This window comes from Mastigoproctus giganteus, chromosome 11, assembly GCF_048544385.1.
Source record: "Mastigoproctus giganteus isolate SK-2022 chromosome 11, ASM4854438v1, whole genome shotgun sequence".
Lineage (NCBI taxonomy): Eukaryota > Metazoa > Arthropoda > Arachnida > Uropygi > Thelyphonidae > Mastigoproctus > Mastigoproctus giganteus.
Window position 1 is genome coordinate 89,931,820 of NC_143585.1, and position 20,641 is coordinate 89,952,460.

At 35.0% G+C, this 20,641-nt stretch overlaps 1 protein-coding gene across 1 annotated transcript in view; it reads left to right on the forward strand.

Annotated features, from left to right (window-relative positions):
- The window catches only part of LOC150078245 (regulator of G protein signaling loco-like), a 311,630-nt gene that overhangs the window by 59,273 nt on the left and 231,716 nt on the right, over positions 1 to 20,641 (forward strand). The window contains 1 exon segment of the mRNA XM_090384508.1: positions 15,015 to 15,811. Within this exon segment, the coding sequence (XP_090240634.1) occupies positions 15,015 to 15,811 (797 nt within the window).

Genomic DNA, 20,641 nt, shown 5'->3' on the forward strand with positions numbered 1-20,641 from the left:
TGGTTTTCTATTTCATGCCTAGTTTAGACTAAAAATTTACACACTAAACTGCTAACAATACCACTCATGTGGATTTTATATATCGAGATGTTTACAGTATTTATAGCATACTTACAAAAACCTAATTGAAAAATATTCATATGCAGCTATTTTTTAAGTTTCATGGTTCTGTTTTTTAATCTTTCCAACCTAAAAATTTAGGTGTGTTGGATCCCCAGCAGCCACTCATTTGTAAAAGATAGTGCCTCAATATATATAAAAATAACATTGACAAAAAGAGGATTTATAAGATTACCGAAGGCTATTAAATGAAGAATATTCAAGAGATCATACAATTAGATAGTTGCACAACATAAGACTTGATTGTGCATGCATATTTCCTCTGGGCTAGTGAGCCTGGGCTTTTAGCTAAGATGAAGAAAGTGGGAAGGCATGTCACTAGAAGTATGAAAGATGTTTGAAAAGGTAAGAATTAGGTGGCTTCCTCCCCTCCTTCAATGAGATGATGGTTAAGGGCAAAATCCTAAATATGTGGTAAAGTTAGTTCCATCCATGAGAACAAAGGTGATATATAAGATGTGCTAATTATGGAGGTGTAAAGCATATACTCTATACAGTAATATGAATTTGTGGGAGAGAGTAGAATAGAGAAAAAGATGAGATAGTATGAAACAAGTACAATTTTGATACATTATATTCACAATTATTCTGGATATTAGGGCTGGCTGAGATCCTGGAGGCAGTGTACAGGATTATGCAGACACAAGTTGCTTTTTCAAATATATATACAGTAAACCCCCACGAATAGCGGGGGTTACATTCCTGAGAAATGCTGCGAATACCGAAAATGCGAATACTGAGTTGTGGCTCCCATAGTAATAAAAGGGTTCCATTCCAAAGTATGAAATATATAAGAAAAACTAGTCTAAAATTTTGTCTATGTATGTATTATATGTACATACAGTACATAGTGAAATGCAAGCATATGGCATTGAAATGAAAATAAGAAACAATTTAATATTAAATGTAATATTTATTAGAAATTTCAAACAAATCTTTCAAACCAGCACCTTTGCTAGCTAAAAAACTTATCCCGCCAGTGCTATCACCAGTTTTGCTAAAGTGTTGATGAAGGAGTTTAGCCTTTTCGCGAATGATGAGTGAACTTAACGGAATTTTATTTTGAGTTCTGTCTTCTATCCACAGATTTAAAGCCTTTTCCATTTTTTCTAATATAACATCACGAGTTACAGAGCAAATTTTTGAAGCAATTAGCGCATTTTCACGGACACTACGGTGGATTTTTTTCTTTCGATTTTTTGATTGATCGAACTGTTGACTCATTGATTTTATAATGTTTTGCCACTGAAGAGACACTTTCACCATTAGAAATTTTGTCTAATAACTCAATTTTATTCGCTAATGTCATCACCTTCTTTGATATTTTCACATGTCCCTTGTTATTCGTAGCCATATTTTTGTATGGGTTAGAAAGAACTTGTCCACAATAAAGTCACCTTCTTTCATTAACACACTCGAAAAAGCGTCTGTTTTACACTGCAAAACAGTAGATTTATCACTTTTGTAAGTATATCAATTGATAAATTTATTCAATTTATAAGCATATAAATTAAAAGCAAACAACGAAACCTTCCATGACAAGCGCATAACACATACTGAACAAGGATTAGTGAGAAACATCCACGCCCGCGATTTTGCCATCCCTCTCCCCATACCCACTGAGCACTGTTTTGACCGGGAAAGATAATTCTAGCCACGCCCATGTTTTTTTATGGCAGAAAATGTTCACGGTGCTTAAAATTCACATTTTTTTAGGTTTCATTTTATATTAATTCAGCAACTGCGAATACAGATACCGCAAATAGCTGAGGTTTACTGTACAGGCAATGCACAGCCTGTTATTAACTGAGCACCATTGTTGCATATAGTCTAATTGCAATAACAATGGATTTGCAAATTTCTTTCGCTATCAGATAGCTATTTCAGATAAAAAAAAAAAAAAATAATAATAATAATGAGTAGAATCATGGGAGGAGTTATGTGAATACTCCCACATTCCCAGCAAAGATCACATTCCCTCTGCTTTGAACCTATCCCTGTCTTCATTTTGGTTTGGTTGAGCAGATAAGAGATTTACAAGAGAATTATTATGATATTTGTTTGCATTTGATAAAGCAATAAACAATCAGATCATGGATGGATTAAGCCCAAAGCTGGCATTTTGCCAACAATTTTGAAACAATGATACCCCAAATCATACATGTGCTTTTTAATTTTCATTAAGAATGTAAAAAAAAAAAATCTTTTGAAATTTTTAAAGTATATCAAAACCCTTAATCTGCATTTTCTGAAGGCTCTACCCCCATACCACTTGCATATAGTGAAGATGCCTCCCCAAGCTAAAAATTCCAGTGATGCCCTGCAAGTTCAACAGACAGCTTAGTTATGTTTGACTGAGTTAAACAAGTTGCCAGGCATTTGATGGCTTATTTTCACCTTAATTTATTTTTCTCCCTCTAACTTTACTAAAAAACTATTCTGTTTCCATTCTAACTTGTCTGGAATAACTTTCCAAAGTCACTTTTTACTGCATTTTCTCTATTAAAAATTAGAGAATAGGGTGAAAATTTACTACAGAGTTGGAAATACCTTTATATAATTTCATGCAACTAATAGTAGGCCAAATTAAAACACAAAATCATTAGAGGGATTGTAATAAAAATATTTTCCATAAAATAAACTTGTCTAGAATGAAAATAATAATATGATTTACTTTAAGAAACCTTAAATATTTAATTATCAGTGTTATCAAGTACTGATAATTCAAGTTAAATCAGTATTAATATAATAAATTGAATTAAACTAAATAAAGGAAAAAAAACTTGCATCATCACAAATTTCATGGATTTATAAAAAGTGGGGGATAAAAAACCATCACCACAACAAAGTGCAGACCAACTAAAGTTAAGTTTCAGCTCCATGATGGACCTGAAAGAAAACTGACGGGTCTGTCCAATGTTGTACAATATAAGCAAATGTGTATTGGGTAGGCTGCATGCTGACAGGCTGAGGCTGTGTTGTAGGTAGTACCTGCAGCACATTATTGCATAATAGAATTAATACCAGCAAAGTGTAGTAGTGACATTACCTGGTCATCATAAGAGTTCGGTAGTTTCATATTCTCTCTCACATGCCATGGCAACTTGGTGTGGACTTCCCTAACATTTGTTTTATTTTTCAATAATAAATACTTTTTATTTGTGAGCAACAAATAAAAATGTTTCTAACCCACCTTCAAAATATGTATACTGTATTTAAAAAATTTTAAAAATTTATCTGCCTGCCAGTATGCAGCCTACCCAATACACAGTTTATATTGGCTTTCAAAAAAACAAAAGGCATTTGCTTTTTTTTTTTTTTTTTTTGCCCAAGCAAACATGTGACATGCTTTTGTTTCCTCACCACCTCAAGTATAGCATAGCAATGAATAGAGAAATAGAGAAATAGAAAAAGCTCAGAGTCATTTCTTTTGTCCATTTTGTTAATTACACAATCTTCTCTGTTCTTGAGGTATGTGGACAGTTCATTTGATTTCCTTTTTTATGTTTTGTTATTTACTTCTATGTTTTTTGGCAAGTGTTAGGCTTGTATATGTACCATGTTTAGACATATTTGCCAGTGGTGCATTTGAATCAGGAGAATACTGTAGTGACTAACATCCCCTGGTAGCAAAATAGAATTCATATTTATTCTAATGAAATTCATAAACAGATGTACACCCGGGAGAATGAGAAAAATGGTTATTGCATTGATAGTTCACACAATCAGCAAAAGAACAAAGAAAAGTTTGAATTTTCTTTTTAAAAAAAAACCACAAGTACGAGAAGCATTAGAATCTGTAGTACTTAGTACTGTGCACGAGTTAAGTTTTAGACGATGAAAAAGATACTTGTTGATATTAGACTTGAATTTCTGTAGATCATAATTTTCAGGAAATACAATGAAGGGACGGAAGTTGTTCCAGAAAATGGAAGCTGAATAAATAAACGAGAAAGAAGAAAAGTTGGTTCTGTGAGTTTGAAGTTGGATAGTAAAAGGATGCTGACTGGTTCCAGCATGTGTTCGGAGTGGTTTGGAAGAGGGGGTGGAGGAATTATAGAAGCCAGTTCAGAAGAACAGTACCTACGGCACTGTTCTTCTGAATTGGCATGCAGCAGAAACAGAACATCTAAGAGAGAGAGAGTGGAGAGACTTTGTAAGAGATGGGTCATTAATTAACCTAACTTCCCCTCTTTTGAAAGGAGTTCAGAAGCGTGAGAGAGGTTTTGAGGGGAACAATATTCCATGCAGGGTGACTTGCGATTTGTACAAATTGAGCAGCTGTTTGGAAGAAAAGTAACACTGAGAGCAAAAGAGAAAAACCCAGTTTTCTAGATGCAGAGGAATTATGATTATGCCAAGAGAGATTAGACTTCAGAGTAAACCCTAATAGAGATAAGTCTTCTTGCCTAGAAATCTGATTGTGGTTGAAGATAAGCATAGGAATAGATGAATCCATTTTGACAGGACTGAGTTTTAGAAGAATTGAAATGAACTAAGTTATCTTTTCCTCACTGGAGAATTACCAGAAGATCAGCATTTAAGAAATTGGTACTGGATATTCAAGAAGTTGAAGCTGTTTGTGCAGGGTAAGGTTTCTCAAACTAGAAGGTGAATTGCAATGTGCAATTCTATGGATAGGATTTCTGGTCAATGGCAGAACCTCATTAATATACAAGAGAGAGTGGGAGAAAGAACTGAACCTTGGGTAACACCAGCATTAGTGAAGAATTTAGAAAACAGAGAGCTGTCTACCAGTTTTCTCTGACCACTCTTACCCACAAGAGTGGTCAGAGAAAACTGGATACCCAGTTACCAAAAAAAAGTGGGCAGCCCATAAGGTTGAAGCTTAATTCTAATAGAAGATGTTTATGCCAGACACGATCAAAAACCTTTGAAATGTCAAGAGCAACTGATTGAGTTTAACCAAACTTTTCCATCACATCTGTCAATAGATTGATAACATAAGCCAGTATATCACCAAAAGAGTAACTGACAGGACCTGTATTGGCTATCATTGATTAGATAGCAGTTGGCTGTTAATGGATTTTTTCATTATTTTACAAAGAGTATTTTTTTTTATTTTTTTTTTTATGAAAACCCCAAACACGAAAGGTATCAAAACCTATAGTACGTAGTACTGCATGGGTTGAAGGAGAAGTATGGGGGGGAGGGGGATGCCGGAAACTTTGCTCTAGAGACTAAACATGGGTTTCACCACTTCAAGCCTCCAATAAGCAAAGTGGTGGTATTTTACCGGTTGATGAAAGTCATCTACTGGGATGATAATTGGATGGGAGAGTTTTGTCACTCTTTTTAGGAACTGCTGAATATGAGCAAAATTCCAAGCAGAAGGGAAAACACTGGTGTAATAAAGTCTAAAATGGTGACACAGATCAGGAGCAAGCATAGGTAATAGTAATCGTGACATGATGCAAGAAAGCAAGCGTATGAGCTTATGCAGCATCAGCCAAAAAAAAAAATATTCACACAACCATTCCCTCTAAATGTTCGTCCAGTTCCTCCTTAAATTTATTTAAACTATCAACTTCCACAACGACAAATGGAAGTTTGTTCCAGCAATTAACCACCCACAGGCTAAATCCAAATTTCCACACATCTATGTAGCTGTCTTTCCTCAATTTGAATTTATGCCCCCTTAGGTTCGTAATCTGAACAAGTGGAAGAATCCCACCAGAATTCAGCTTGCTCAACCCATTCAAGGCCTTGTACACCTCAATCAGATCATCTCTCAGGTGCCTAGTCTCCAGCTGCTGCAATTTGCAGAACTTAAGCCTCTCTTGGTAAGAGGATCCTTCAGTCCCCTCACCAATCTTGTTGCCCTTCTCTGTACACGCTCAAGCAAATCTACATCCTTCCTAAAATGAGGCCTCCAGACCTGTATGCAGTACTCTACGCGTGGCCTGACCTGACCATTGCCTTATACAGAGGGACAATCACCTCCTTTTCCCTGCTAGCAAAATTCCTGTATATCATGGACAAAACCCCATGACCTGCTCTTGCAGCCTGTCTGCATTGTTCAGAAAACTTCATATCTGACTGCACAGTTATTCCCAGGTCTTTTTCATTTTCTATCACCCTAAGTGTAGTACTGCACAGTTGGTATGTTCCTCTGGGGTTACTTCTACCCATATGCAGTACGTACTTTGCATTTGTCAATGTTAAACTTCAGTTGCCACTTCTCAGCCCATCTGTCCAAATTTTCTAGATCCTGTTGCAGTAGCACACTGCCATTACTGTCATTAAAAACCTTGCCAACCTTTGTATCATCTGCAAACTTTGACACTAAACATGATATACCTTCATCAATATCATTGATAAATATACAAAACAACAGTGGACCCAACACCGAACCCTGTTCGACTCCACTAATAACATTAGTCCACGAAGAGCAGCACCCATTGATTACCACCCTTTGTCTTCTCCTACTCAACCATCCTTTTATCCATTGTAGCAACTTATCCTTAATACCATTCTGCTCCAATTTGTACGGTAGTCTTCCACGTGCAACAGTGTCAAAAACTTTTCTGAAATCCAAGTATATGATATCAAAATTATTTTTTGCATCCAGTTCCTTTGTGACCACATCATAGTATCCAATCAAATTTGTCAGACAAAACTTACCCTTGACAAAACCATGCTGTGTCTGAATTATTTCTGCAGTCTTGTCTAAATGATTCTGCAATGCATCTTTAACCAGTGACTCTATTATTTTACCCGGAACAGAAGTTAAACTAACTGGTCTGTAATTACTTGTGTCACCCTTTGATCCCCCTTTGTGAATTTGGGATAGATTTGCACAACTCCAGCCTTGGGGACCTCCCCTGAGTCCAAGGATGCTCTCATAATTATGGCTAAGGGTTTGCTTAGTTCCTTTGCCGCCTCCTTTAATATAACTGGATAGTTCCCATCCACCCCAGTTGCCTTTTTTATGTTTAACTTCAACAATTTCTCCTCCACCTGAGAACAAGTGGAGAAATACTATTAGGACCTGGCACTTTCTTGGCATCAAGACTGTTCAAAGGCGCCTCCGTAGCCAGGTGGGAAGGAGCAGCAGTGCGTAGTACACCCTTCTTGATTAGACCGGGGTTCGGGCCCGTCACCACCAAATACGGAACATGCGGAAAGGTCAGGGAATGACCACCGCACCGGAGCAATATGGCCTTAGTTGCTAATGCTCCTAAAAAACCAAATAACAACAACAAGACTGTTCAAAGTTGTTCTGACATCTTTTTGATAGAAGACCACATGAGGCATTGAATGGAGTGTAATGGGAATGGTAGGAGGTCGTTAGAAGAAAATCAGGATGCTAGCAGATCAGCTTTATTTTTAGCTGGGGTGGCAATGGAACTGTCCGATTTTGATAGAGGTGGGAATAGATGAGCAAAGGTTGCGACCACTAGCTTTGGCAAGAGGCCAAAATGCTCTACTATTTGGACAAGAGCAAGTTTTCTACTCTTAGCTTGTTGAAAATATAATTAGGACTGATTAATAACTACTCTACAATTGTCGCGAGCTTTGGTGTAAACAAAAAATGAACCTAGAGATTTGTAAGCAAACCAATTGCGATATGCAACAGTCTTATCTTGAACAGCAGTAGAAATTTGTTCGAAAACCAAAGTTTAGATAAAGGACAAGATTTTAAGGTTTTTATTGTGGAACAAAGGATTTCATCCCTACAGGAATAATTTCATTGACACTATCTGAGTAAACACTTGAATCAGAAGATTTAAAACAGTAATCCACCAAAGGAAAAGAAAAATAAATGTTGCACATCATTCTATTTTGCATTCATGTAATGCTGAACAGCACTAGGTTGAGAATGGTCACAAGAGAAGGGCTCCATTGGAGGAGAGACCATCACTAAGTTGTGATCTGAGGTGGCTATAGGACCCCCCCCCCCCCTACTTTGACCCTGTACTTGGATAGGATTGTTTGTGAGTATAAAAAAAAAAAAAAAAGTGTTGGCTGTGTGGTTAGGATTGTCTGGTATTCTGGTAGGTAAATGAACAATCTGTGTGCAGTCATTAGTAATTGCAAAAACCTTAGTATTTTGACCATCTGTGTCTGTGTGACTAGTAAACAGAAGCCAGTTGGGGTTGTGACTATTAAAATCACCAAGGAAAATTACCTAATTGTTAGGAAAGTCGGACTGGAGAAAGTCAAGTTTCAAAGTGACAAAGTCAGAGTTCCAAGAGATTAATGGTGTTGGGAGAATGATAGAGACAAAAAATGAATATGTCAGGATGGAGTAGAGAGATTTTAAGCCAGATAAGATCAAAAAGAACAGATTCCAAATTACTAAGTCTCTGATAGGGAATATCAGAATGGATATGTGCACAGGTACCTTTGAAGTGAAAGGAATCATACAGCAAATAATTCTGACACCTGAGATGAGCAGTGGTTGAATCAACCGATAACTGAGGTTCTGTCAGAAAAAGTACCTGGGGTTTGGCAGACTAAGTGGAAATGGACGCCATTGAGAATGGAACTAAGACTGCTTATTTTATAGAATGAACGAGGAAGTGTTTAGGAGGTTTAGATCTTTTTGCAGATAAGTTTGTTGTATTAGTTCAACTCTTTGATGTATTCAGTAGTAAGAAAATGTGTGGAAGACATGTTCTATGACGTAATGAAATTTTTGGATACGGTATACACACACAGCAAGAATATACCTAGCTCCTTGACATAATATTGCCATGACAATCCCCCCCCCCATACATACACACTACTCAGACTTTATCCTCCAGCCACTATTTGGTAGAGTCAGTGAGATAATACACTAGCTGGCCTGGAGCTCTCCTAGAGAGTTACCAATGGGTTTGATTTGATGGACTATCTAGCAGCTGGTCTGCAAACACTGTTTTAGAGCTCTACACTCAATGTAAGAAAGATTGGATCTTGCCGTAATGCCCATGATAACCTCAAAAAGCCATCAATCATACTACATGTTGGATGGAAGAGATGAAGGGGGGCTGAACTTTTCTCTGGAAATGAAACATGGGTTCCACCACTTCAAGCATCCAATAAGAAAACTGTGAGATTCATCTTCCACCTAGTATTGCCTGATAACACAGAGGGGTGGCATTCTTCCATATACTATGGTTGCCACACCTTGACCCCTGCTTATGTTGGTTTGCACCTGGGTGGTTGCTTCCAGTATACTAGGTGGCGTATTTCAGGACTTGCACGTGGCGAGGTTGTACTTGGGATTACTAACAGAACCATCATTGTGAAGGTGCAAGCAGGGGATTTGGTTTTCATAGAACGACCAGACTTTACCAAAATTCAGTCCATTTGATTGAAATGTCACCTGAATATCAGTTCCGTCAGCATTTTAAACTCCCAGGTAGCAAGCCCAGCTTGTCATACCTGAGAGAGAGAGAATGTCAGTGACATCCCCAAGGACCAAAGTATAATTCTTCTAATACAATATAATGTAATCTAATTCAGAATCTAATTTATTAAAAAAGAAAAAGAAGATTGTACATTCTTTGTTTGTTGTAAGGTTAATTTGTAAATCATGTATGTACAGTAATCAACCGGTGAAATACCACCACTTTGCTTATTGGAGGCTTGAAGTGGTGAAACCCATGTTTAGTCTCTAGAGCAAAGTTTCCGGCATCACCCCCCTCCCATACTTGTCCTTCAACCTATGCACGGTACTAAGTACCATAGGTTTTGATACCTTTCGTGTTTGGGGTTTTCATAAAAAAAAAATTGTGTGAAGAAATTAGGCACCATCTCAGCATTCTGATGGGAGCTTAAAGAGTTGGGTGAATGCCCTCGAAGGAATTAAAATGGGGAGGGGGCCCATCAAGTTCTGAGCCCCCAACTCAACACCAGAACACACTCTTATGCATCAAAATCTCTATATAAATTCAATTTAAACTAAAGTAGTTTTGCTAGGAATATAAAGCAACTCTAAAAAATAAATTAATATGCCAATTTAAGTCAATAAAAAAGCAAAAACTTCTCTATTTGCTGGAGCCGTAAAAACTTTGCCTGTTCACATGTACTCTCGCACTCACTCTCAATGGTTCATTATGCTTCATTGTGCAGTTCAGCTGTGATTGAAGAAACAAGGTATAATTCATTATCTTTGATGAGCTTCCTTCAATGAAACTACTTGCTCCACCATAGTAGGTTCCTCTTCTTCATCACTACAAATTTCATCACCATTATATCTGCAATATGGAATTATATATCTGCAAACAGGAATGTAAAAGGCAATACCATAATGATCTAGTCTGGTGGTTGGAAGATGGACAGTTCTCTTCATTTGTGTGTATCCTGAACATGCACTGTCCACATCCACTTTGGCATAGTGTTCAAGACACATTTACAAAGTTAAGTGATGACACATATCTCCAAAAATTTCTTCGCTATTATTGGATCATTCTTTGCAATTAAGAGGGAAGAAGCATGTAAAGCTGTATTTGCCTCACCCTAATCAACAAATCCAACCTGTTTGAAGCAGAAATTAATTTTTTGTGAACTCATCCCATGCTGAAACATAAAGACATATACATAAATGCAGCACATCCCCTTGTTATGGTGTTCTTTGCTTTTGAGATAAAACAGTTTTGCTTAATAACATTCTGTGATAGTTTTTCATTGAAGCATTGTATTACACTTTAATCAAGTGAGTGAAGTACTATGTCATATTAGGTTGCAGGTACTCAACACTGATTGCATGTAGGCCATTCACTTGGCAGTGAAGGATGCAGTTATCCTCAAACAGAAAAATTTTTCTGTCCCCCCCTACTCATTGTGATCTGTCTTTGTAGATTTTTGATGATGTCCAAGAGACTTTTAGTTTGTTTGATACATAATTGGCAAAGGCAGGGCTTTCCCAATAATTAAAGGGGAAGCTTCTCTGTGCTGACAAGTTTGCTGCTGTGCTAGGAGAACAGTTATCCACTGTTTTGCCCCCCCCCCCCCCTTGTTTTTCCACTGCATTGCTGACATTTAAAAATAAGCTTTTTATCTGGTAGTAAGTAAAAAAAAAAGTCCGGTTTCACCAACATTGAAAATGTTTTCTTGATCAACAAAACATTTTTTAAATGATTCTCCTTCCATTTCTTCATGGCTTCAGTGTTGACAGCTGCACTTTTTTCAACACACTTTTTTTTTTTTTTTTTTTTAATACTGCTCTTGAGTCCTTAAATTTCTGGACTCAGTCATCAGAAACCTTTCTCTTCAGTATTCATCTGATATGCAAATGATTGAGCTTTAATTTTTAAAATATTTCTGTCTACAGGAATTTTTTTTTTTTTTTTTTTTTTTTTTTATATATTTTTCATCTTCTGGCAGTTGTTGGGCAACCTCTAAAGCTATGTTGACTCTTGCAGAAGTATTGTAAATATTCCATCAGTTGGCTGTGAATGATGGTGTCCAGAATTTTTGCCACTGAGTTCAGAAACAAAATTCGATGGCAATTTTCTAATTCCTGATTAATTTTGTGTTAAGAATTGGCATGATTAACTATTTAAGTATGCAGGGTAAGTACCTATCTTAATAGAAAGATTGAATGTATACAGCATTATATAATTAAGAAAATGAAAAATGTGGTAAGTATCTCCTCCAGAGTATAAGTGGAATCTTATCTGGCCCAGCAGAAGTCATTTTGAAATTTTTCTAAATGAATGAGTTAGTGCCTGTGTCAATTGTGATGTTGTTAAGTGTATCATCGTTAACTGAACTTTCATAATTAGAAGCAACAGAAGCAGTTGCCTGATTAGAATATGAAGAGAACAGATTAGGAAACAAATTTGCTTTGGTTTTATCACAAGCTATAGGTGTGCTATCAGTAATTTTTATCCACATTGAGCATTTCTTGGAGTAATTTGGCATATTCCAAACTGGATTAAAGTCACCATCAGTGGTGACACTATGTTGAAATGATTGAATATACTGAGCATGTTGCTTTCTGATCATCTCTTTTAGGTTACTTCTATGTTCTTTGAATTGTACCATATATGAGGTAAGGCAGTAAAGTTACCAGACTAGTGCAGTCATGTTCGACGAATTTGAAAATAAACAGAAATGATAATGTTATAGTTTAAACTTCTGCCAATAGATGGTAGTACAGAGATCGTTCAGTAGATTGACAGGTTGCAGCTAACAACCATTTCATTAGTAGTGTTAATGTTCTGTGTCACGATTTTGCAATGAAGCAACAAATGAATTCTAAGTCATACCAATGTGCTTGAATGGTGTGAGTAGTTTAAAGATGGATGTGGGGATGTTTGCAATGACCCAAAAAGTGAGTATCCATCAACCTCTGGTGCACTATGGCCATAGATGCCGATATGCCTAATAAATCCCCAAACAAACCATCAACCTCTTGAAATGAGTACAGAGTTTAAAAAGTTCAGGAAACTGTGCCAAGAGATTTGTCGTTTGAACCTCAGAATGATGGCTGGCGAGTTGCATAATATAAATAAGGATATGATTAGTAAAATTCTGTACGATGATAAAAGGAAAAGGACGATCTGTGTGAAATTTGTGCCGTGCAGCCTCATGAATGAGCAACAGCAGCAATGAAGTGTCATACAAAGACTTCATCCAGACTTGTCAAGAAAATCCTAATTTCCTTGACTGTATTAATGTCACTGGAGATGAGTGTTGGGTGTTTTGGTATGACTCAGAGACAAAGTGTCAGAGTTTGCAATGGACTTCAAAATCATCACTAATGCCCAGAAAAAAAGTTTCATTTACAAAAGTCCAGGACTATGCTGATCATATTTTTCGACAAACAGGGTGTGATTCACAAGGAATTTGTACATGAAGGGGAGAGAATCAATGCTGCATTCCCCGTACAGGTTTAAAAGGCTATCGAAGTGCGTTTCCTGGGTGAGGCCACAATTTCAAGAGAAAGCTAGCTGTTTCTTGTTGCATAACAGTGCCTCCATCCATCCTGTTGTGAAAGCATTTTTGATGAAACATGGCATTGTACAGATCTACCTTCTGATCTACCACCAGCAGATGCCTTTCTTCTTTCTTTCCCAAGGTGAAAACTGCCCTCAAAGGAAAGAGATGGATGTTGAGGACATAAAGATAAATTTAACTGCCAAACTGAACATTATTATCTCTTTGCTGACTCTTTTCAGGAACTTTTAGAATGGTGTAATAAGTGCATATAATCAGGTTGTGATTACTTTGAATAAAAATAAAACCATTTTGAGCTCCTTCACTTTGTGTTCTTTTTGTTGCACTAGTTCAGGAACTTTATTGTCACACCTCATATAAGTCACTTTATTGTCACAGTGACTGGCAAATTGTCAATTATCATTGGAAAGAATATTTTGGTTAATTGTGGTGCACAGAATTAAAAATATAGTATAATTTTCAGGAGAAAACTAATGCCAGAAATCTCATTAATTACTTTGCCTAATTTGGTTTGAGTTTTTTCAGATTTTTATGTACCTGGTTACTGTGTTTCTTATTTAATATTTCAAAAATGTTGAAGCACATGGAACAAATATTAGGAGTTTCATTTTACTTCTGTAGCACTGCTCTGCATTGACATAGAAAGAAATGAGTTTTCATTGTGTTTTAATATATTTTAATTGTTTGTAATCGTTTATCTTTTGGAATTTTAGATGACAAATCCAGAAGCATCATGTGCTGCAAATGAGCACATTTTGGAATTGTGCAAAAGCTCTGTGTACTTTTTGCATTCCAAAAAATGATTTCTTTCTTATCTCAACACAAAGCTGTCTTATGTGAGTAGTTTAAAGTTATAGTAATTCTACAACCAGCATATTTTACTTTAAGACACACACACATGTGCACGCGCGCGCGCACACACACACACACACACACACACACACACACATGATCAAATTAATCCAAAAATTAAATAGAGAAATAAAAATTACTGAAATATTTATTAAAATAAATAAGCAAAAATTAATAGAAAAGCTAACATCAGTGGCAGCAGAAAAGCACAATCCACTACATGTTGCTTATAATAAGCTAAATTAAAATAGGATATTGCCAGTAGCATGGCAAACCAGTAGAGTGAAAATGAACTGAACCAAATAAAATAACAATAACAGAAAAATATAACAATGACAGGGGAAAAAAAATAAATAATAAATAAATATATATATATATATATATATATATATATATATATATATATATAAAATTGATAGGTCAATTAATTTTTAGATGATATGGTGGAAAAGGTTGTCAGTCTCCTTATATAAAGGAATGTAAAAAAGGACATTTTCCACATTCTATTGGAGTTGTTTATTACCAAATTTCAAAATTTGTCTCTTGTTTTGTAATTTATAGTGTAAACCGTAGAATACTTTACATGTTATTAAGATAGTAAAGGCTGCAGAATTATATTTAAATGCAGATATTAAATAATTCTGAATGCATAAATATGGATAATATTCGAATTTTACATGCTTCTGTCTTGTTTGTTAGTCTGTGGTTGCACATCACTGGTGGGTCATCTTGTGTTGCAGTTACACATAGATCCTGAGCTTGGAGGGGAGGTGCCCAAAAGGAAAGGTAAAACTTACATAAAAATAAGCATATTACTTTGCACCACAATCCAAGTTTGTGATATTGCCATTGCTACACATACATAGAAAAAATATACTGTTACTTTTAAAAATATGACAAATGTCCATTATTATGGTATGTTAAGAAACTATCTTATGTGGTTTATCCAAATAGTAATTTTGAGATTATTTAGTTCTCTTTCATTTATGAAGTGCTGTTGCACTTGGCTTGTTTAATGAAAATCTTAACAAATTTATTTATATTTCTTTTGTGTTTTGAGATGAACAACTGTTAAAAATCTTAATTTGTATAATTAAAGATTTCAAATTTTATTTATATTTGGCTAGGAAACACAAGTGACAGAGTATTTATCGTTGATGTTGATAACTACCACCACTACAGCACAAACAGTCTGGACAGACAGGCATTTTCTGGTTCTGGTTTTCTTGTATCAGAAACTTCTTTGTGTACATTTTGTCTTTCTCAGGAAGGAGTGCTGCTTACTCCTAAACCACACTGCCAGAATAACAGTACTGATAATAAACCAGGGTCCTCTGGAAAGGCAACACCAAGTTCCCATTTTGATCGGCTTACTGTCAGAGCAATGCCAGATCCAGTTGGCTTTGAACGTTCAAACATATCTTTTAATACTGAACGTCTTGATGCCCAGTCCAATCCTTCTAACATGAGAAATAGCATGCATAAATTTATGCAATTGAAGCAGGACAGTACTCATGATTTCAAAGGACATCAAGGCTGTAAATCAGGAAAAGAAACTAACCAAGTAGCAAATATTAAGGATTCTTCTCAATCTTCGGTGACACTTCATAATGGAGAGAGCAATCAAAACATAACTGCAAACAAGACTGAGTCATCTGATCTTCAAACCTACAAACTTAGTCCCAAAGTATATGGTTTGGATTTTCCACCTAAATTAGTCAGAGGATTACATTTACAAGCTCGTTTGGAACATACTAAAGGGCAAGAATTAACTTCCCATAGTATGGAGGAATTGCATCTATCATCCTTTGCTGACACCATAATTGTTACAGAAATGAAAGATTTAGGACAAGAGCAAGGTGGAAGTCAGGAGTTACATCTGCCTACACAAGAGGATGATGATTCTGATTCTGATAATTCTGAGGTAAGGTAATTCCTCTTTGAAAATCAAAAACCAAAAAATGCTTAAAATTTAATTTTTGGAGAAATGCAGGGGATGGTTAATATGTGATTTGTTATTGTATTTAGCTTGTTGAAATATTTATACAATATGTAAAACGTTACAGTGCTTCTCCACTCACGTATTTTTAACTTACTAATTAAATAACAGTATGATGGTGTTTCTTGATTCATTGGTAAATTCTCTAAGGGATTCTAAGTAAGGTATTAATCATATAGCAACTGACGAAAGAATACTTCTATTAGTATGTATGTTACAGATACATAACCAAACAAGGCCTTGTATTCAAGCAGGGCTATGTTAAGATGGAAGCTTGGGAGACCTGGCATCCAGGTGCTAGCTCTCAGGAGAAAAATTAATATTGTCACTAGGTCCATTTCATGTATTGAGGAGAGATAGCATTTTTTTGTTTGCATCTTTTGTTTTGTTTGACAGAGCCCTGTTTTCCAGCATACTGAAAGGTATGCTGGAAAACATTTTAGACCCAGTATTATTGGTGTTTCTTTATTAAGAACTCGATTTATCAGAGAAAAATGAAGTGCTACAGCTTAGGTTAAATTCCTGTACTGTATTGAATAATTTTGTGGCTTTTAGCCATCAGGCAGAATTTGTGTAGCAGTATTTTCTAAAGGCAGTACAGGTGCTTGAGAAGAATAGCTCAACTTTTTTGACATTAAATGTGGTTAAAGTCTTGAAGAATATTCTAAAAAAGTCCTGAAATCTTGAAATGGATTAGGGCAGCTATTCCAAATTTACAGAAATATATCTGTAGGGGGACAACGGGGAAAAAGGAAACAAAATTTGATCTAAACCTTCCAAAGGACCAGTAGAACAATAAGAATTTGATGTCAAGTGTTTAGTCTTCAATTTCTTCTGAAGCGATACCTAAACATCTGAAACTCTTTCATTTATATTTATAGATGGGTGTTGATACCCATCTATATGAATAAATGAAAGTGTTTATATAGATGGGTGTTGTAATACTATCACTACGAACAGAACTGATACTTAGAACAAAATATGATAGTATTTGTTATTGATCTGCAATGCTTCTGTTGCTTCAGAATCAACTGGCTGATTTAGGAGTCATGGTTAAGGCCAGATTTACTGTGTTGCTCCTGTACCCCAAGGTCATAGAACAATGCAATTACTGTAAGGAGTAAAATTTTTTTTTTTTTTTTTTTTTTAGCTTTTAATTGTATTTCACTTACTGTAATTATTGCTTTTTTCATTATTATATCTATTTATTTTATATATCACAGCAACATATTGTACCACATCACATATCCACTTTTAACCATGCTGCTTTGTTTTCAAATAGTATCATATTTTGTGTATTTATGTTTGACAGGGATCCAGACTATATAAATCTGCAATTAGCCAGAATATTTGTATTCTGTACATTCTTTTCATTCTTAGTTGCATCTTTTGAAAGGCTCCATGTCTGAGTAGTGTTATCATGTGCCACCTGTTTGGAGGAATGAGTTCAATCAGAATGATGGGTAAAACTTAGTGAGGCCTTTTTTGAGTCCATTGAGTTTGCTCATCTCAGTTATACGTACACACATTGAATTATGTGTGTATTGATAATTTTGAAATCTCACATTCTTAGTCAGTTCCCACTTTCAAGTTTATAAACTTGAAAATGGATTGACTAATTGTTTCATGCTCTCATGAAAATGACTAATTGTTTTACATTTTACTTTTATTTTCAGCAGAATGAATAAAAGAATGAATAAAAGAATAAAAGTAAAAAAATAACTTTTTTCAATAGTGCCCGACATTTTTAAGCTTTCAAGTTACAATAAGTATTATAATCCATTGGCATATTCTAAGCAAAATTAAAAAAAAAAAATAAAATAAATAAATAATTTTTTTTTTTCCCTAGAAACAAAAAAATAAAGTTGGACACACTACTGAATGTCACATGTCCATTTTTGTTATGACTGTGGTTTCTGGTAAGTGCCATATTGTGCAGGTTAAAGAAACTGCAAGAATAACAAAAATATCACAAAAACAAGAAATTTGCTTTTGTGATGTTTTAGAAATTTTGTTTTCTTCAGAATCATTACTGACAATATTAGACTGAATAATGATCCTTCAAACATAAAAGAACAGTAATTGCTTATACAATATTCCTGTATGAGGAGTTAATTCAATAAAACATCCAAAGATGCATTGTTAATGGAGCTCCCTTGAAATTACAACATACATTCAAACGAATCCTTTCCGCATGTCGTAGGTATATACAAAAATATATACAGGGTGTCCATAATGTCTGAAATCATTGGAATTATATTTTATTTTAAAGCATAGTTACATTATCTGTTCAAAATGGCCATCAGTGCTAATTTAAAAACATTTTTTAAAAATAATAGCATTTTTTCTCAGTTTTTTTCCATGTTGGTATTGATCATGTAAGTTCATGGTGCTGTAAGTTTGTAATTTTTATAGAATAAACTTGCAATTTTAAGTAACTCCATATAGCTGATTCCATGGATTTAAATCAGGTGATCTTGGAGCTAATTTCACTGCTTTTCGACCAATCCAAGAAGAAAAATTTCTCATCCAACCAGTGATGAATGAGAAGTGCATAATGCAGTGGTGTGCAGTCTTGCATAAACCAGTCAGTTTTGCCTTCTAGGCAAAACTGACTGGTTTATCCAATTCATTATCAAGCATGTTCAAGTAATCCTCTTCAATTTCCAGTGCTTTTAGAGAAAAATAGACATTTAAATGAATACACCACTACAAATGTTTGCTTCCAGTAGAATTTTATCTGTGTCCAGTAATGTCAGTTTTGTTTATTTACCTCTCCATTGACACATAAGTTGGCCTTGTCAGAAAACCAACCAACTTCCTTCAGAAAAATTGGTGTTTTCGTCAGTTTTCTCTAAAACCCATTTTCACGTTTGCCTATCTGTTTAGATTGTTTTCTGAAGGTTGATGAAGGATTTCAAAACTTCTGTTCATCAAGTACTTCATGAAAAGTACTTACTCTTCAGAATATCCAGTTCAGTAGCCATGTGCCTAATTGATTTTCTATATTCGAATGACGCGTGAACTTTTGTCATGGTTACTTCTTGAATTTCTTCTGGTATGCTAGTGATGACTAGAATAACATTTATCAGTAACAAAGCCTGTTTCCTTAAATTTTTTGAATTCTAGTCCAATATATATGAAACAAATTGAGATATTGGATTTTTTTTTTCTTTTTCTGAATGCTTGTTATTGAACTGCGTAGCTATTTCTTTGAGCTCATCTGTATCTTAGTATCTGTGCAACAGGATAATTTCTGTGCATTTTTGTAACCTTAACAATGTGATTATTATGTGTGAGCAAGCAACATAGTGTGCAAAAAAAAAAAAAAAAGAAAGAAATTTTTTTAAATGTTTTAAAATAAAATCAGGTTACATTGATTCCAGACTATAAACTTTGATTCCCCTTTATAAGCATAATAAGCAAAATGTACATTCGATGCCATCTCATCTGTCCAAAGATTTATAATGAAAGCTCATGAAAGAAAAGACTGTATATAATGTTTTATACAGGCAATGTAACACAACTTTGCCTTTATGGCTGAGACTTGTAATTCTGTCTCACATCATGAAAATGTATTGGGAACAATTAATCTCTTCTTCACATAAGCCTGTAAAGTAGTGCTCAAATTAATGACTTCCTAAAACTACATATGGCTGGTACTAAATATTTAAACACACCCAAACTGGCTTTAATACTATTTATTTCAATTTATTATTTAAATAGGATAATAGTAATATTACTATTTATTATTTTAATAGGATAATAGTAATATTACTATTTATTATTTTAATAGGCTCCTTCTTAAAATGAGACTTCCAGACCTTCTTTATAACTTATATCCTGACTATGATATTAAGTAAGAATATATTATCCAAAAAACTATTTGTATATTAATAATAATGAGTATTGTAAACTGCATATGCTATTATGAAATGTTGATGGGTTTAGGCACATCAATGACTTAGACCATATTGTGACATTGTGTATTATGCCTGTACAAGTGTGTGCTGTGTGGACTGAAAAACCTGGAATAACTCACAGGGGAAAGCACGACCACCTGAGATTGGCTGACTACAGCCCCAGTTAAAGAGGCTTTTTTTTACTCCTTCATGCTGCGACCTCAAAATCCAGACATCTCCAAGCAAGTGACAAGACCATTATACTGTCATGGAGGACTTATTATGGAATACTATTCACTGTATTTTAAGTTATTTGCTTCGTTTTTATGCTCTTAAGTGCTGAAAGTAAGCTGTTACAGTACTGTAAAAATATTTTGTATTTTATACTGCAATAATTGAAGACAAACACCAGCCAAGGAATAAAAAATTTTTACTATGAAAATAATGTGATACACTATCGGAAATATTACAATAAATTACAATAAAATAAATTACGATAAAACATTAAAAATATATAGTTAAAAATATACTGAAGCAATAAAATTATCTAAAATAAAGTGGAGGAGATATGTGGACGATATGTTCACCATTTTAAAAAAGGGGAAGGAAGATGAGGTGCTCAGTTTACTTAACAGATTCTCCCCATATATACAATTCACCTCGGAGGTGGAAAAAGCTGGGCCCCTCCCGTTTCTGGATGTCCTGGTTAGCAGAGATGGGTCTAGAATTAAGACAACAATTTATAGAAAGCCTATGTGCCGTGGCCAGTATGTTCATTAGAGCTCGGCACAGGCTTATCATCATAAGAATAGTGTAGCCAGGGCGTTGTTGAATAGGGTGGGGACACACTGTA